Source organism: Thunnus thynnus, chromosome 6, assembly GCF_963924715.1.
Source record: "Thunnus thynnus chromosome 6, fThuThy2.1, whole genome shotgun sequence".
Taxonomy (NCBI): Eukaryota; Metazoa; Chordata; class Actinopteri; order Scombriformes; family Scombridae; genus Thunnus; species Thunnus thynnus.
The window spans coordinates 5,953,888-5,968,100 of NC_089522.1; the positions used below are offsets into that span (position 1 = coordinate 5,953,888).

At 37.9% G+C, this 14,213-nt stretch overlaps 1 protein-coding gene across 1 annotated transcript in view; it reads left to right on the forward strand.

The window, feature by feature from the left end:
- The window catches only part of calcrl2 (calcitonin receptor-like 2), a 35,159-nt gene that overhangs the window by 17,472 nt on the left and 3,474 nt on the right, over positions 1–14,213 (forward strand). The window contains exons 2-12 of the mRNA XM_067591411.1: positions 4,482–4,539; positions 4,704–4,878; positions 7,170–7,277; positions 7,464–7,576; positions 9,387–9,478; positions 10,025–10,148; positions 10,340–10,493; positions 11,655–11,715; positions 12,772–12,838; positions 13,298–13,516; positions 14,114–14,155. Coding sequence (XP_067447512.1) covers positions 4,482–4,539; positions 4,704–4,878; positions 7,170–7,277; positions 7,464–7,576; positions 9,387–9,478; positions 10,025–10,148; positions 10,340–10,493; positions 11,655–11,715; positions 12,772–12,838; positions 13,298–13,516; positions 14,114–14,155 — 1,213 coding nt within the window. The remainder of the gene's footprint in view (positions 1–4,481; positions 4,540–4,703; positions 4,879–7,169; positions 7,278–7,463; positions 7,577–9,386; positions 9,479–10,024; positions 10,149–10,339; positions 10,494–11,654; positions 11,716–12,771; positions 12,839–13,297; positions 13,517–14,113; positions 14,156–14,213) is intronic.

A 14,213-nucleotide genomic window follows, 5' to 3' on the forward strand; every position in this document is an offset into this window, starting at 1 on the left:
CCCACTTTAACTTCCTCCTAATTAACTTCCCAGCTATCACTAACAGGGCAGGGGCTGAGTTTTACTAAGACACACCAGTGCACACCGCAATCAATAAGTCCTACACACTAGGTGAGTTAACACACTCCAAATTGGCACACGTGATTATCTTCACTGCAACCGACTAACAACCACATCACACCTTAAGCCTGCCCTGACTGCGTAACTGGGATTCAACCTGAATAAAGTCACCAGGCAGATTGATGTTAAAACAAACAAACGAAAATAAGAAAAAAAGAAAACTAGTCCGCCCCAAGGGCAATACCCATATCTTTTAGCCGGCTACCAGCTCACTTGCCAGAGCAGACTAGACAGAAAAGAAACCCCCCAAAAACACAAACAAACAAATAATACAAATAAACCCACGGCAAGAGCAGCTAGTGGGCCACTGATGTTCTGCAGGAGAAAACAATATTAACAATCTTAAAAACACTTTATTGCACAAATATTAAAATATATACTAATTAAATGTCAAAAACTACATGACTGAACTTTTAAAATACCCGGTACGTCCATTTATTTTCACACTGACTACCAGCCGCCTTCAACCCAGCAGGGAAGCAAGTCTGAAATATACAAAAACAATAAATGTCACACACACACACACACACACACACACACACACACACACACACACACACACACATTCCAACCTGGCAGTATAATACACACACAAAACAGCGTTAAGCCTACCAGTCATTCCTGCACTCTTGCCTTCCCTGCAAGCTAGCATGGATTGAGGTGTGCACCTCCCTCAATCCACTGGCCTGAACCAACAGTAGCAAAAACCTCCGTTCCTCCTTCAGTTAGCCTTATATCTTGACAAACCACGCTAATTAGTGCACCTTCCCTTTTTCTGCTCGGTGCCACCTGCCACAAAACTAAAGAAATTGTCACAACAAGCAGCCAGACCTTCTGCACACTCATTCACTAATCACACAACAACCACTCAATTAAAAACTGTATCAATTCCAAAAGAATGAGTGAGTCCAGACAGCTCACTGTAACTTCAACAAGCAAACTACCCACAGCACATTATATGATCTCTGCTGCATTCTGGTTAAGGAGATAAATTCACACAACAGCCACAAAGACATTTAACCATCAGAGTGACCAAAGAGACAGAGAGAGAGAAGCTGTATATGACTCACATTATCTGATGTCTTCTTCTTTTTATCATGGAGATGAAGTATCAATGTCAAAGCATCCATTTGTGGCTGTTGGTCATCTTGTTTGTTAGTTAACAGAACTTTGTGGCTGCTGGTTAACCAGTCTGATATCATTAGCAACAATGACAAACAAGCTAACTCTCCTGGTTGATTCTCCGGTTGCTTCTCTCTCCAGCTTCCCCGGTGGCGTCCTGCCACTGCTGCGCCGCCCAGTCCAGATCCATCCTCCCGTTAGCTTAACAACAGTCCTTAACAGTCCTTCCATGGATGTATAGCCTTCAGGGCTGCTACAACAATCTAACTGTTGTGTTGGCTAATGGAAGGAGCTATCTACTGCTTGTTATCTACTGCTGCTACTGTGCCTCACAGTGGAGAGAATTGAAGATGAAATCTGGAAACTATCATTGGACCAACGTGACGTCAATATTGTATTGTGGTTGTTGATTGGTTAGGGAGGACGTTCTCCCTTGGAGCGTCATTTTATGTGTCTTGGCCTTAAATCAATGTAAGAGATCCCGCCCTGCAGAGGACAGCAGGAGCCTGTCCTCCTCTGTCACCCACTCCCCCCCACTATCCCACACTGCCCCCCACCACCACTTCACACACGCTGCTCTTTCTCCTCCTGCCGTGCAGGTGTCACTTTTGAAGCATTTTAAACAGAGTTTCAATAATGGATTTTTTCCAAAGAAGACAGAAAATAATAAATTATATATATATATATATATATATATATATATATATATATATATATATATATATATATATATATATATAATAAATAATACTGAGATTTGGTAATGGTTTATTTCAACCAAATATTCTTTTTTATACTTTGATCTCCCTCTTGCCTCTCAAAAAATAGAGGAGGATCAACCTCCTCTGCCTCTATGGACCAGCCTCCACTGATGTACATAATACAGGTTGAGTGTTGTGAAATGCAGTTTTGGCAGATTTATTTATATAATAAATAATACTGAGATTTGGTAATGGTTTATTTCAACCAAATATTCTTTTTTATACTTTGATCTCCCTCTTGCCTCTCAAAAAATAGAGGAGGATCAACCTCCTCTGCCTCTATGGACCAGCCTCCACTGATGTACATAATACAGGTTGAGTGTTGTGAAATGCACTTTTGGCAGAGCTAGGCTAGCTGTTTCCTCCGACTTCCATTGTTAACACATCAGGAGCTACAGGATTGAATGCACAGAGATGAAATAGGCCTACTGATCTCATCTTGGTAAGACAGCATAACACACAAACTTTGAAACATGTCAGTGTATTGAAGCTTTGTTTTTACTTTACCGCGACAGACTGTTAAAAATACAATCGGAGACCTCAGCAGCAGCTAGCACAATCAGGGTCAGCTTGTGTTATGTGGAAGGAAGACAAAAAAATATTTTCCGTAAGTGGAACTTTCTGTGCCTTTCCCGCATCAAAACATGAGTCACTGCAGTTACTGAAAGGTTATAAATATTAAACTCTTGAACAGTGAGAAGTTATTTACTGCAAATGTTTCAATAATTAACTTTGTGTTAGGGGTGAGTTAAAAGAGCTTACTTCCGTACAACCTTTGCACATCTCTCCCTTTGGGTATGAGCCATTACACAAAATCACTGAACATTATGCATTCCTTTATGCTTTAAATACTCACTGAAACATATTTTATTCAAATGTTCTGTTTGAGTTCAATCTGGGCTGTTTTGTTTTTCCCACTATAAGGGCCCTAAATTCCCTGCATGTCTTTCTATATGTGAGCAGGTACAGCAAGTAGAACAAAAGACAGAAGGAAGGAAGGAAGAAAGAAAGAAGGAAGGACAGAAAGAAAGAGAGAAAGAAAGAAAGAAAGAAAAAGAATGAAAGATAGAAAGATGTTTTTCCATATTGAGTCTATTTAAAGCACTGGTTCCCAAAACCCTCACACCACTGACGCACAACATTTCCCACATTTTTTTTTTCCTTAACCTGTCTTCTTCACTCTTTCCCATACTTTCAACTGTCAAAATGTTTTCATTATTCTGGGGATGACAGAAGCACTTCTTGGTATGGGCTGTACTGAACTGTAACTGCTATTAACATACACACTGGCTACCAATCTTGTCTTTAACCAATTAAATCCCAACCACATTTTTCCTAGCAGCTTGACTGTATCAAACATAAATCCATTTTCAAAGCCTTGATGGCTGCACCATGACTGCACCATTTCATTAAGAAAAATTCTCAATATGCATGATCATAGCCTATACATTTGCCTAAAATAAAAAAAAAACACTCTTTAAAGTTAAGTTTAACTTCTTTGCTCTTAAACAATTCCGAAGACTGTTGTTTGAACATCCAGCATTTTGTCTGAACAACATAAACTTGAAATCCAATAGAACCAATTTCATCGAGAGGGCAGCATTTCTTACCACATTTGAAACTGAGATTGTCCTTTGCCTTCATCTCCAATGTCTGATGAAGGCATGGCCATGTCAAGAAAATGCACAGTGGTACATATGACACATTTCTGCATTTTATTATACCCAGAACTAAGCATCTGATATTGTGATTGACAACAAAATGAGAAATTTTAACTGCCAAAGATATTACTTCAAGCTGATCATGAGGTCCAAACATTCAGGCACATTGTGGTTGGTTTCCTCCTTCAGGGGTAAATAAAGCCCATCATGTTTCCCATCATCAAACACTTTTTGTAGCATGTATTGGTTTTTACAGACTCTGCCACTGTCACCTCTCTCTCTTATGTCTCCTTATGCTGACTATCCCTTTCATCATTGTTGGCTCATTATAGAGGAAACACTGAAGGGAACTTGCTGCCCCTTTGCCCAAAAATAATAATAAACACACATCTGTTTCTCTGACCCTGAGTGGACAGTGGAGAGGAATGACTGCTGGAGCATGACCTTCCTGTCCTGATAGATTAGAAAATGCACATACTGTAAATAAACATACACAAGGACCCTTGTAAAGCCATTCACTCACAAATTTGTAGGGAATTTGCAGATTCCCTTCTTAATGGACCTCCATTTTGAATTTGAATATATAAGATTTTCATATTGTTTATTTAGTATGGAATTATACTGTTTACACAGTAAAATACAGTGATAAAAGCTTTTATACATTAGCTGGCTCTAAGTATTACATGTAATTACAGCATCTCACAAATTAGAGCCTTCCGTAAATTAGAGCCTCTCACATATAATCACATGATTACTCAGAAACTTTGTGTAAAACTGTCTAATAACTGCACTGTCCTTGTTCTTTTTTCCCTGTTAGAGACATGTGGAGGACCCTAACCCTCGCACTGATAGTTGCACTGGTGCTGGGCACAGAGGTCAGTACAACTGTGTGATGTAATGTAATGTAAAATTTGAATCTAACACAACAGAGATAAATTACATGTAATGTAGAGGGGTTGACTTTATTTGTAGATTAACTTTCCCGTTGTAACAGCTCTAATATACAGTATCTAAATCTTTGGACGACTACACTACCCAGGTGTCCCAGTCGGAGGATGTGGGGTCCATGGTGACTGTTGAGAAGACGGTGGGGGATCAGCAGGAGAATTTCACTAACATATCCACTGTACCAGGAAAATCCCGACACCAGATCCTGGCTGCTCAGTATGAGTGCTACCTGAAGATAATCCATGATCCACCACGTACAGATGAAGGTGATAGTATTATACCTATTGTTCCGTTTACTCACAGGTGATAAAACAAATCCAGCTGGGATTGTCATCTCCTTAATGGTATTAACACGTTTTGTTTCTGGCAAGTGTCAGACAAGACGTTAATCACATTTTTAACAGTTTTAATAAAATCATTCCCTGTGCAAATGTAATCACTTACACCACAACTAAAAAAAAATAAAATATAGGATATTCTTTTAAAATTAATCCATTTTCATTTTGCTTAGATAGCCTTAGATAGCACTGCTGTTGTGCTGGGATCTACAATGTAGATGCAAATAAAAAGACGGGTCAAGTATGACAAGGGTCAAGTACCTGTCAATGATCCTCATGGCAAAAAATGAAAAACACTCTTTATGAAAGCATGTTTTCAGAAGAATTCATAAATGCTTTTACCACATCAGCAGGATACTTCCTACAATAATCACTTGATCACATTAAAGGTTTATGTCAACTTAAAGCCACTATGTGTACATTTTTAGTCATGCTAGCAGCATGGCTCTGCAGATCGGTCGGTCCAACACTTTGGTCTAAACTGAAATACCTCAATAACTATTTGATTTCACATAAAAATATAAGTAAACTGAGAATATAAACCAAAGATAGGACTATAATGTTAACTCTGAAATGTACTGAATATACAATGTACAATGGTAATAATATACTAAAATATAGAATGTACTTTAGTGCAAATCTAGTAGTCGTATATTGCTAAAAGCTGTACGATGCATTGGCATGAAATTTGGTACTCCTCTCTTTTTTCATTGCAATAACTTTGGTGATCCTTGACTTTTCCTCTAGCACCACAAGCAGGTACATTTTTTTTAAATGTGTCCAATACTTTGGTGCTTGACATTCCCATCGACCTCAGCTATTCTTTGTGTTTGGCACTATTTGGCTTGTATGGTAATGCTGACACGCTACAATGAGATGGTGAACATGGTAAACATTATACCATTTAGTATCACTATGACATGCAGATTTAGATATAAGCATTACTGGTTGTTCTGTCTATTACAGTAACAAGTGTGTGCACATACTAAAAGAGAGAGAGGGAGAAAAGGAGGATGTGAGTCTGAAAGAAAGGAAACTTGCCCTTTGTCTCTTTCTCAGTGCCTGTTACTCCCGCTCAGTACTGCACTGCCTTTGAAATGTTATTTTGTGCTCTGCTTCCCAACATGCCACTGTGTAACCTGGTACCGCCAGGTTTCCGTCTATTGTTGACAAGTTTTGTGAGGGCCAGCTGTGGTGAGACACTTAAAGCGCACAGTTTACCAAGTGTAGTGCACCGTTTATGTTGAATAGATAATTTATGTGATTCATTCTGCCAGGAATTTTATTAAAAATGTATAAAGGTACCCACCTTTATGATTCTCTGTTGACATGTGAGTCACTGACAGCATTACACAGTTGTTATAGTTAATGTGTTGAGTGATAATGCATTACAATACACTCAAATGTTCATTGTGCAAAAACTAAAAGAGATATATAAGTAGTCCTGAAGAAAATGCAGTCCAAACCTATTATTTCTTTGCTTTGTCAGTGACCATCATCATCATAAGTACTGTAGGTATACAGTGATATTGTCATTTACTGCATGTATAAGTCATTATAATTGAGAAAAATCATAGTTTATATAATATTGGACACCAGATTTTACATTTACTAATCTAAACATGCAGTAGCTGAAACACGGGAGGAATCATCTTTGATTTGAACAGAGGAAGAACTTTGTGGTTGGTATAAACAAGAATATTGTAGCCTCAGCAGCTGAATAGACAAACACTGTCAGCCACAGAAACTGATAACGCCAACTGAAAATGCAGGACCGTAACAGAACATAATGTGACTTAACTCATTGCACTAGAGATGGAGACAAAAAAAAACAAAAACAGAAACATTAAACCAACAGTTTTACTGCTAAGACGGTCTTTTGAAGCATGAAGCATTACCTCACTACTCACTCTGAAACTAGATGTGGAAGAAAAGGCTACATAATGCTCTTTTTCATCTCTTATTTCTCATCCAGCACCTGTTTGGGATTGTCTGATTAGCTCCTTATCAAGAGGCTCCACATGCAGTATGCAGAATTACATTAAAGTCTCAGTTAAAAGACCAAGGCATGCATTTTTGAGATAGAAGACTTCATAATTAAAACTGTTCTTTCAATATTACGGTTCCCCACAGACACACACACACACACACACACACATACATCTCTAATGTGCAGTGTTGGCAAGCTCTGCAAGTTAAATGTCTACTGCCCTCTGCAGGTACGTATTGTAACCGTACGTGGGACGGCTGGCTGTGCTGGGGGGATACAGCTCCGGGGACTGTCATGCAGATGTGTCCTGAATACTATCTCGACTTTGATCCTGCTGGTGAGGCCTTAACACACACACTCACACATGTAAGAACAAGCAAACGCGCTATCACAGAGCAACACCAATGAATGGTCTCTCGATTTCTAAGTGGTAATTACAATGACCTTTTAATTGTATATTTTGTACAAAATAAAACCATAATGCCACATAAATAATTGTAAATCATAACTTTGTCCTCAACAGAGAAAGTTACTAAAGTATGTAATTCTGACGGCCAGTGGTTCCACCACCCGGAGAGCAACAGAGTCTGGACCAACTACACACAGTGTCAGATCTACACCAAAGACAAACTCAAGGTAAACACAATGCAGTCAAACTCTTGTGTATGGAATGTTTTCAAAGAATTTGTTCACATCAGATGTGTTTGGAACAGTTTATTCAGACTCTGGCATGTTTCCACCTTTGAATCTGATGAATCAGTTATCCTGTCTGTTGAGGCGCCAGTTTGAACTCCGAGTTGCTGATGCTTAGAGATTCCTTCACCCTGTTTCCACCTGTAGTTTGGCTCTTTTGTTTTTTGTTTTTTTAACTGAAGTCTACAGTCAGTGAACTGTGAAAGGACCAAACACAAAGTGCAACAGTGCACATTTCTTTTGGTGTGATCCAGAAATGTTATCTGAACCGACTACAGGAAACAACACCAGAAGGCTTCATGACAGATGTTGATATCTGATAGTCAGAAGTTGCAAGTGCTTTGACAGCTGAGCATAACAAAATGAAGTGAGGACTTAGTGGCATGAACAGTGGTAGAATGTAACTTTTTACTCCACTACATTTATTTCACAGCTATAGTTACTAGTTACTTTTCAGATCAATAGTTTATATGTAAAATATATGATCTGTTTATTATATAGACATTAATAGAGATAAGATTATCCAGCAGTATGAGGAGTTAAAGTTAGTCAACATTAAAATGTTGCTTACATGTACACATCAATGAATCAGTATTAGTCTTCTAATAATATAGACATATATGATAAATATAACACTCATTTTATATAATGAGTACTTTTACTTTTGATACTTTCAGTACATTTAGCAAACAATACGTATGTACTTTACTTAAGATGATTTTGAATGCAGGACTTTTACTTGTAATTGAGTATTTTTTCATTGTGGTATCACTACTTTTACTTAAGTAAAAGATCTGAGTACTTCTTCCACTATTGGGCATGAACACTGGAGACTATAAACTAACGCTGAGTCTGTCATGCTTTGCTTAAGTTACAGCAGAGCAATTTGAATCAGATTTCTTTGAAACCTCCAAACCATCAAAACTCTGACCAGGAAGGATCAGAGGTTAGCAAAAGAAACATTTGAAATCCATGTGAATTTAATTTACAAGCCCTGATTCACCTGTATTGGGGCATTGTCAACGCTGCTACTTTGCTGTTTTATGTTCTTGTGGTCTCTTTTAATTAACTTTTAAATTCATAACATATTTCTCATTCATTCTTGTTACGTGTGGTTGCTTGTTTGTTTTTTTCTTGATCAAATTTGGAGATGCCACACTTTCTGTTTGCGTCACAGGAAAATTCCTAAAACTTCACTGAAATGTTGAAGCAGATACAGGGATTACTGCACCAGCTTTATATCATAACCAGTTTTTGATGTTTGATTAATCATTTTAATTTCATTAGAGGTGTATCAAAACGTCTAAATCTAAATGCAGGTAATTTAGGATTTGGAGGATGGCAAAGCTCACAGCTCCGCACACAGATATTTCTGGAGGGTAAAGACTGTCTGAGTCCTTGGACATTGTTCCATGAATCTCAGTTATTTGCGGTGACATTTGGCCAACAATATAATTATTTTCTCCAGTGAATCTAAAGTCATGGCCACTCAGGAAACACTTTCTCTACTGTTTTCCCCAAAAGAGTTATATTCCCTCCATAGATGTTTTCTTTGTTTTCTTTTATGCTACAAAGAGGTGACTGTGCTTTTGATAACATATTGTATAGAGACTTTGCAAGCACTGTACCTGCTTTGCTCTGCTGGCTCACAACTTAAATACATGAAAAGATGATGATATAACACTCATAACTATCCTGAATAACCTATGAACTTATTTATTTTAATCATGAATCAATTGTTCTTTTCCTGCAGTTTGCCATCGGTCTCTACTACCTAGCCATGGTGGGTCATGGTCTGTCTATTGTCTCCCTGATCATCTCTCTGATCATCTTCTCCTACTTCAAGTGAGTCATGACTTTTCTTCTGTCTTCAGTCTTTGTACATACATATTCTCTATTTTTTAATTTCCTGTTTTCCCTTGAGAGAAACAGTGTGTGTATGAAGGCTTAGAAACATGTGTACGCTGCTTGTATGTAGACCAAGATATGGCAACAATGTTGACATTTTATGTCATAATCACAACTGGCATGGTCAGTGTAATTCCTAGTAATATGATGAAGAATACTATTGTTCCTTATGAACTGTACAACAGACCAATACAACACAGGGGGTCAGTGAAGAGTTTGAATGTCTAATAATGAAAATGTTTCAGAGGCTTTACCATCCTGTGAAAAATCTAATGAATGTATTTGTGAGGGAAATGGTAAATCTACTTTATTTGAGTGATTATTTGGCAGGAAAACTGTATGATCAAATTTAACTTGATATTGAATGCTGTGCAGAATATTAACTACTGGCAATTTTAGTTCAAATGTATTGCTATCAGCCTTTAAAAATATAAAGTAACCTCAACCATCCTTTCCTTCTGTATGTCTGTGTTTCTCTTTCAGGAGTCTTAGCTGCCAGAGAATCTCCCTCCACAAGAACATGTTTCTCTCCTTCATCTTGAACTCCATCGTTATTATAATGTGGCTCACTATGGCCAATAACCATGCCATAATTGCCAGCAACCCTGTGAGTCACTGGATTATATTTGATCTCATTATAATAATGAATTATACTTTTTTTTGCATAATTTCCCCCACATTAAAATTGTGCTTAACGGTATGCAAATTAGGCATTATAACCCACAGCTTTGTGCATTATGCTCAAATTGTAGGTGGATGATGATTTTATGATTATTCTTGCCATTTCCTTTCTGACAGGTGAGCTGTAAGGTTTTGGCTGTGCTGACTCAGTATACGACCACTTCCAATTACTTCTGGATGCTGTGTGAAGGCATTTACCTCCACACGCTCATCATAGTGGCTGTCTTTGTAGGCGAGCAGCAGCTCATCTGGTACTACGTCCTGGGATGGGGTGAGTCGGGAGGATCATTTCCAACTACATTTCTTGTGTTTTTCTGTGCCTTTTAGGCCTATAATTGCACTGGGAAGATGGCCCAGAGGATTCAAACAATGTCTACAGCAACATTTTAATGTCATATTGTACAAGGATATTCTAAAAGCAGATTACATAGTTGATAATAGGGTAATTTTTCTTATGATATAATCATCAGGAAAATGAAGGGATTGCTTTATAGTTGCATTTTGTAGGTAGCGCTCTGATTATTCGCTCGCAAGATGCTACAGTACAATGCACTTGCGATGCTTTGTAATGGCCTATGAGCACCACTTCAAAGTGAAGAGTTACTGAATTATCCTCAACAGACATGGTTTTCAAGGTTATTAGTAATGTTAGTCTTTAAAGTTATAATTTTTATCTAATAAATTGCTGACACCTGGATGTATGGAACTATCCTCAATTGCCTTTATTTTAGTCTTGAATATTTTTGTTGCGCTGAGAACATTCAACCATTTTTCAACACAAAATGTAACCCTGGAGTCTTGATGTACTTGTGCCGAGATAAGTGGGCTTTTCATGAGAAACTGTTATCCAGGCTTTCAGTTGGTCTGCCTGGAGAGTCAACCAGCTCTCATGTATTAGTCATGGACTCTTTTATGTCTCTCTACAGCTCAGGTCTTTTTTATATCTGTACATATAATAGCCTTGCTGAAATGAGCACGATACATGTCCTATGTGTCACCCTTAGTTTGAACTCAGAACTGCTGTTGCTGCTGATACTGTAGCTGAAAACTTTGTGACTTCAGCTTTCTTAAACTGACAATGCATACAGCCACTTGTGTAAGTTACATAGAGTAAGAAGAAAAGAAAGGAGTGACCTGCTACACATACAGGAGAGTGGTATCGGTCTTCTCATCTAACTTTCAGCAAGAAAGTGAACAAGTGTATTTCCTAAAATGTTTAACAGATCTTTTGGAGTCCAACTTCACCTGGGAAAAGCACACCAGTAAGCAAGCTAGATAGCTAAATAGCTGCTGAGCTTCAGCACATTAAACAGCATGTAGCCTTAACATACATGCAAATGTCACTTGACACGCAAATGACACGCTGTCTGTCCATGACTCTGGAGCTTTGGGCTGTTATTCTGATATTTCTGTCTTCTCTCTCTATCGTAAGGCTTTCCCATCGTTCCTGCCATCACGTATGCTGTGGCTCGTGGGCTCTTCTTTAATGACAAGTAAGATGTTTTGTTTTCTTTTTTTAATTTTTACTCATTTCGTTTTTTTTTTCTTTTTTCCTTCCTTTTTTCTTTTCTCTTTTTTTAATCTGGGCAATAATTTAATTTTAATGGTGATTATCCACTTAAGAGCAGTGGAACTGTTCATTGATATGTCCGTGATCAGATATCAGTACAGTATTCAGACTATTATCATGAAACTAATTTGAATGGAAATGACACATACTTTTTTTCTAATGTGTCTTGATGGAGGAACATATTCAAAGAACAGCAGGGGAGCAATCAAGTATGCATATTGGGTTTGAATGAACAATGCAGACAAACAGTACCATGTAAAGTTACAGTTAAAACCTTTAAAAAGGTCAATGTGGAAAGTATTTCAGGATTTCATATTTCAATATTACACTCATGCTGATGACACTCCCTCCCTCCCATTTTTGGTGTTGCTGATTGCCTTACATTTATGTTCATGTATGTTTATTAAGTAGGCTCAGTTCTCCCAGCAGAATCTTCGTTGCTGCTCAGAGTCTTTGAGAGCTCCCTCAAACAACAGATTCTTTTCCGCAAAATCTGTTGAAACCTGTAAATGTCTGACTGAATTACGCGAGGAACAAACTTTCTTAGATTATTGTTTTCAAGATAATATATAATATAAATAGATAATATATGAACTAAACTGGTGGCGCACAGCTAGTCCAAGATGTCATCAATATAATTTACATCTACATGTTTGCTGTACTTCTTCTGTGAGGCCCAAGTCCCAAGAATGCCTCCTTTAACACAACCTCAGGGTGGAGTTTCTCATGCTCTCTCCTTCCTGTGACCTTCTTCTTCTCTGTTTGATCACTTTCAGACTTCAGAGAGGAATTGAAAGGCATTGATTTGCCACATCAAGGGGACTTTGCATAAGCTCTTTGTTTGCAGAGTGTAGTACAAACGATGAATTATTCAGGTTTTCACTAAGCCCTCAGGCTTTTTATGTCACTGCGTATGTAAAAGACTCACAGGAATGGTGTCAGGAATTTCAGTTTTTCTCCCTCTGTGTGTTTGTCTCAGGTGTTGGATCAGCGCACACACTCACCTGCTCTACATCATTCATGGGCCCATTCAAGCTGCACTGCTAGTGAGTAATTAATAAAAGTATACTGTATACATTATGTATGAATACACATGTACATATATATATATAACAAACAGTTCTGATATTATTATCCCACTGAGATGTGAAAGAAGTTAAACATTTGGACCCTTAATTCAGGTGTTTTTATTTGATTTGTAATGGTGAAACACAGGGGCGACGTAGATCTTTTGTGATGAAAAACGGTGATTTTTCCTTTCAACTGACATACTGAGGAATAGGAAAAGAAGAAATAGGAGACAAACTACAGCATTATAGTGACTATAGTAAACACAACCTTATTTTAAGGTATAGTTATAGTGCCACCATGAGGCCTGTCCCTGTAAATCTTTAGAATTAAGGTACACTGTGCAAAGATTTGCCTTCCCATCAACTCAAGTCAAATATATGCAGTAAAATTAAAATTGTTCCTCTATTTCACTCACCCACCCTCAATCTATCCAGGTGAACTTTTTCTTTCTCCTGAACATCGTCCGGGTTCTGATCACCAAGCTGAAGGACACCCACTGTGCTGAGTCCACCGCCTACATGAAGGCAGTAAGAGCCACCCTCGTCCTCATACCTCTGCTGGGAGTCCAGTACATTCTTCTCCCCTGGAGGCCAGAGGGACGTATCAGCCGGGCCATCTATGATTTCTTTGTAAATATCTTCTGCCACTTCCAGGTACAGTCAACAACAACAAAAAAAAAAAAAAAAACTTGCGTTAAAGTTTGAACAAAGGGTTGATGCTGCTCATTCAAACCATGGCTGTATTAAAGAAAATCCTGTGGTTAACTATAACTAATTATACGCCAATAATCTGCAAGTTTTCATCATGAATATATCTCAGTTAGTAAGATATTCAATTTTCTGGTCAGACCTGGTGTTTTGCATAAAGGCTTTCTCTGGTATTAAGTATAATTAAACTCCTTCCATGTTCATTAAGCAACAGCATCAAACTAAAGAGCACTCCAGTGTTTGATAGAGCCACTCTCTGCTCTTGAATTTGAATAATGAAGTGTTATTTGCACTCTTACTTTTGGAAATTAGACATTTGGCTGCTCCTGCTGCTATTAGTGTTAGTAAAACAGGTTTCTTGTGATAGCCAGTTTCAAATTCACAGCAACTAGAGAGAAAGAAGCCATATCTCACTCGTCACAGTTTTAAACTAAAAACTGAGAGATTTTACCGTTTAACTTGCATTTATTGTTTACATGAGGATTTCACTGACTGATATCTATTTCTGTATGAATATTAAATCTATGACCTATTACTTTGCAGGGACTCCTGGTGGCAATTATATTCTGTTTCTGCAATGCTGAGGTACGTTAAAGATGTAATATTTCAAAGATACTATCAACTGCTAGAAAACTAACTTCTG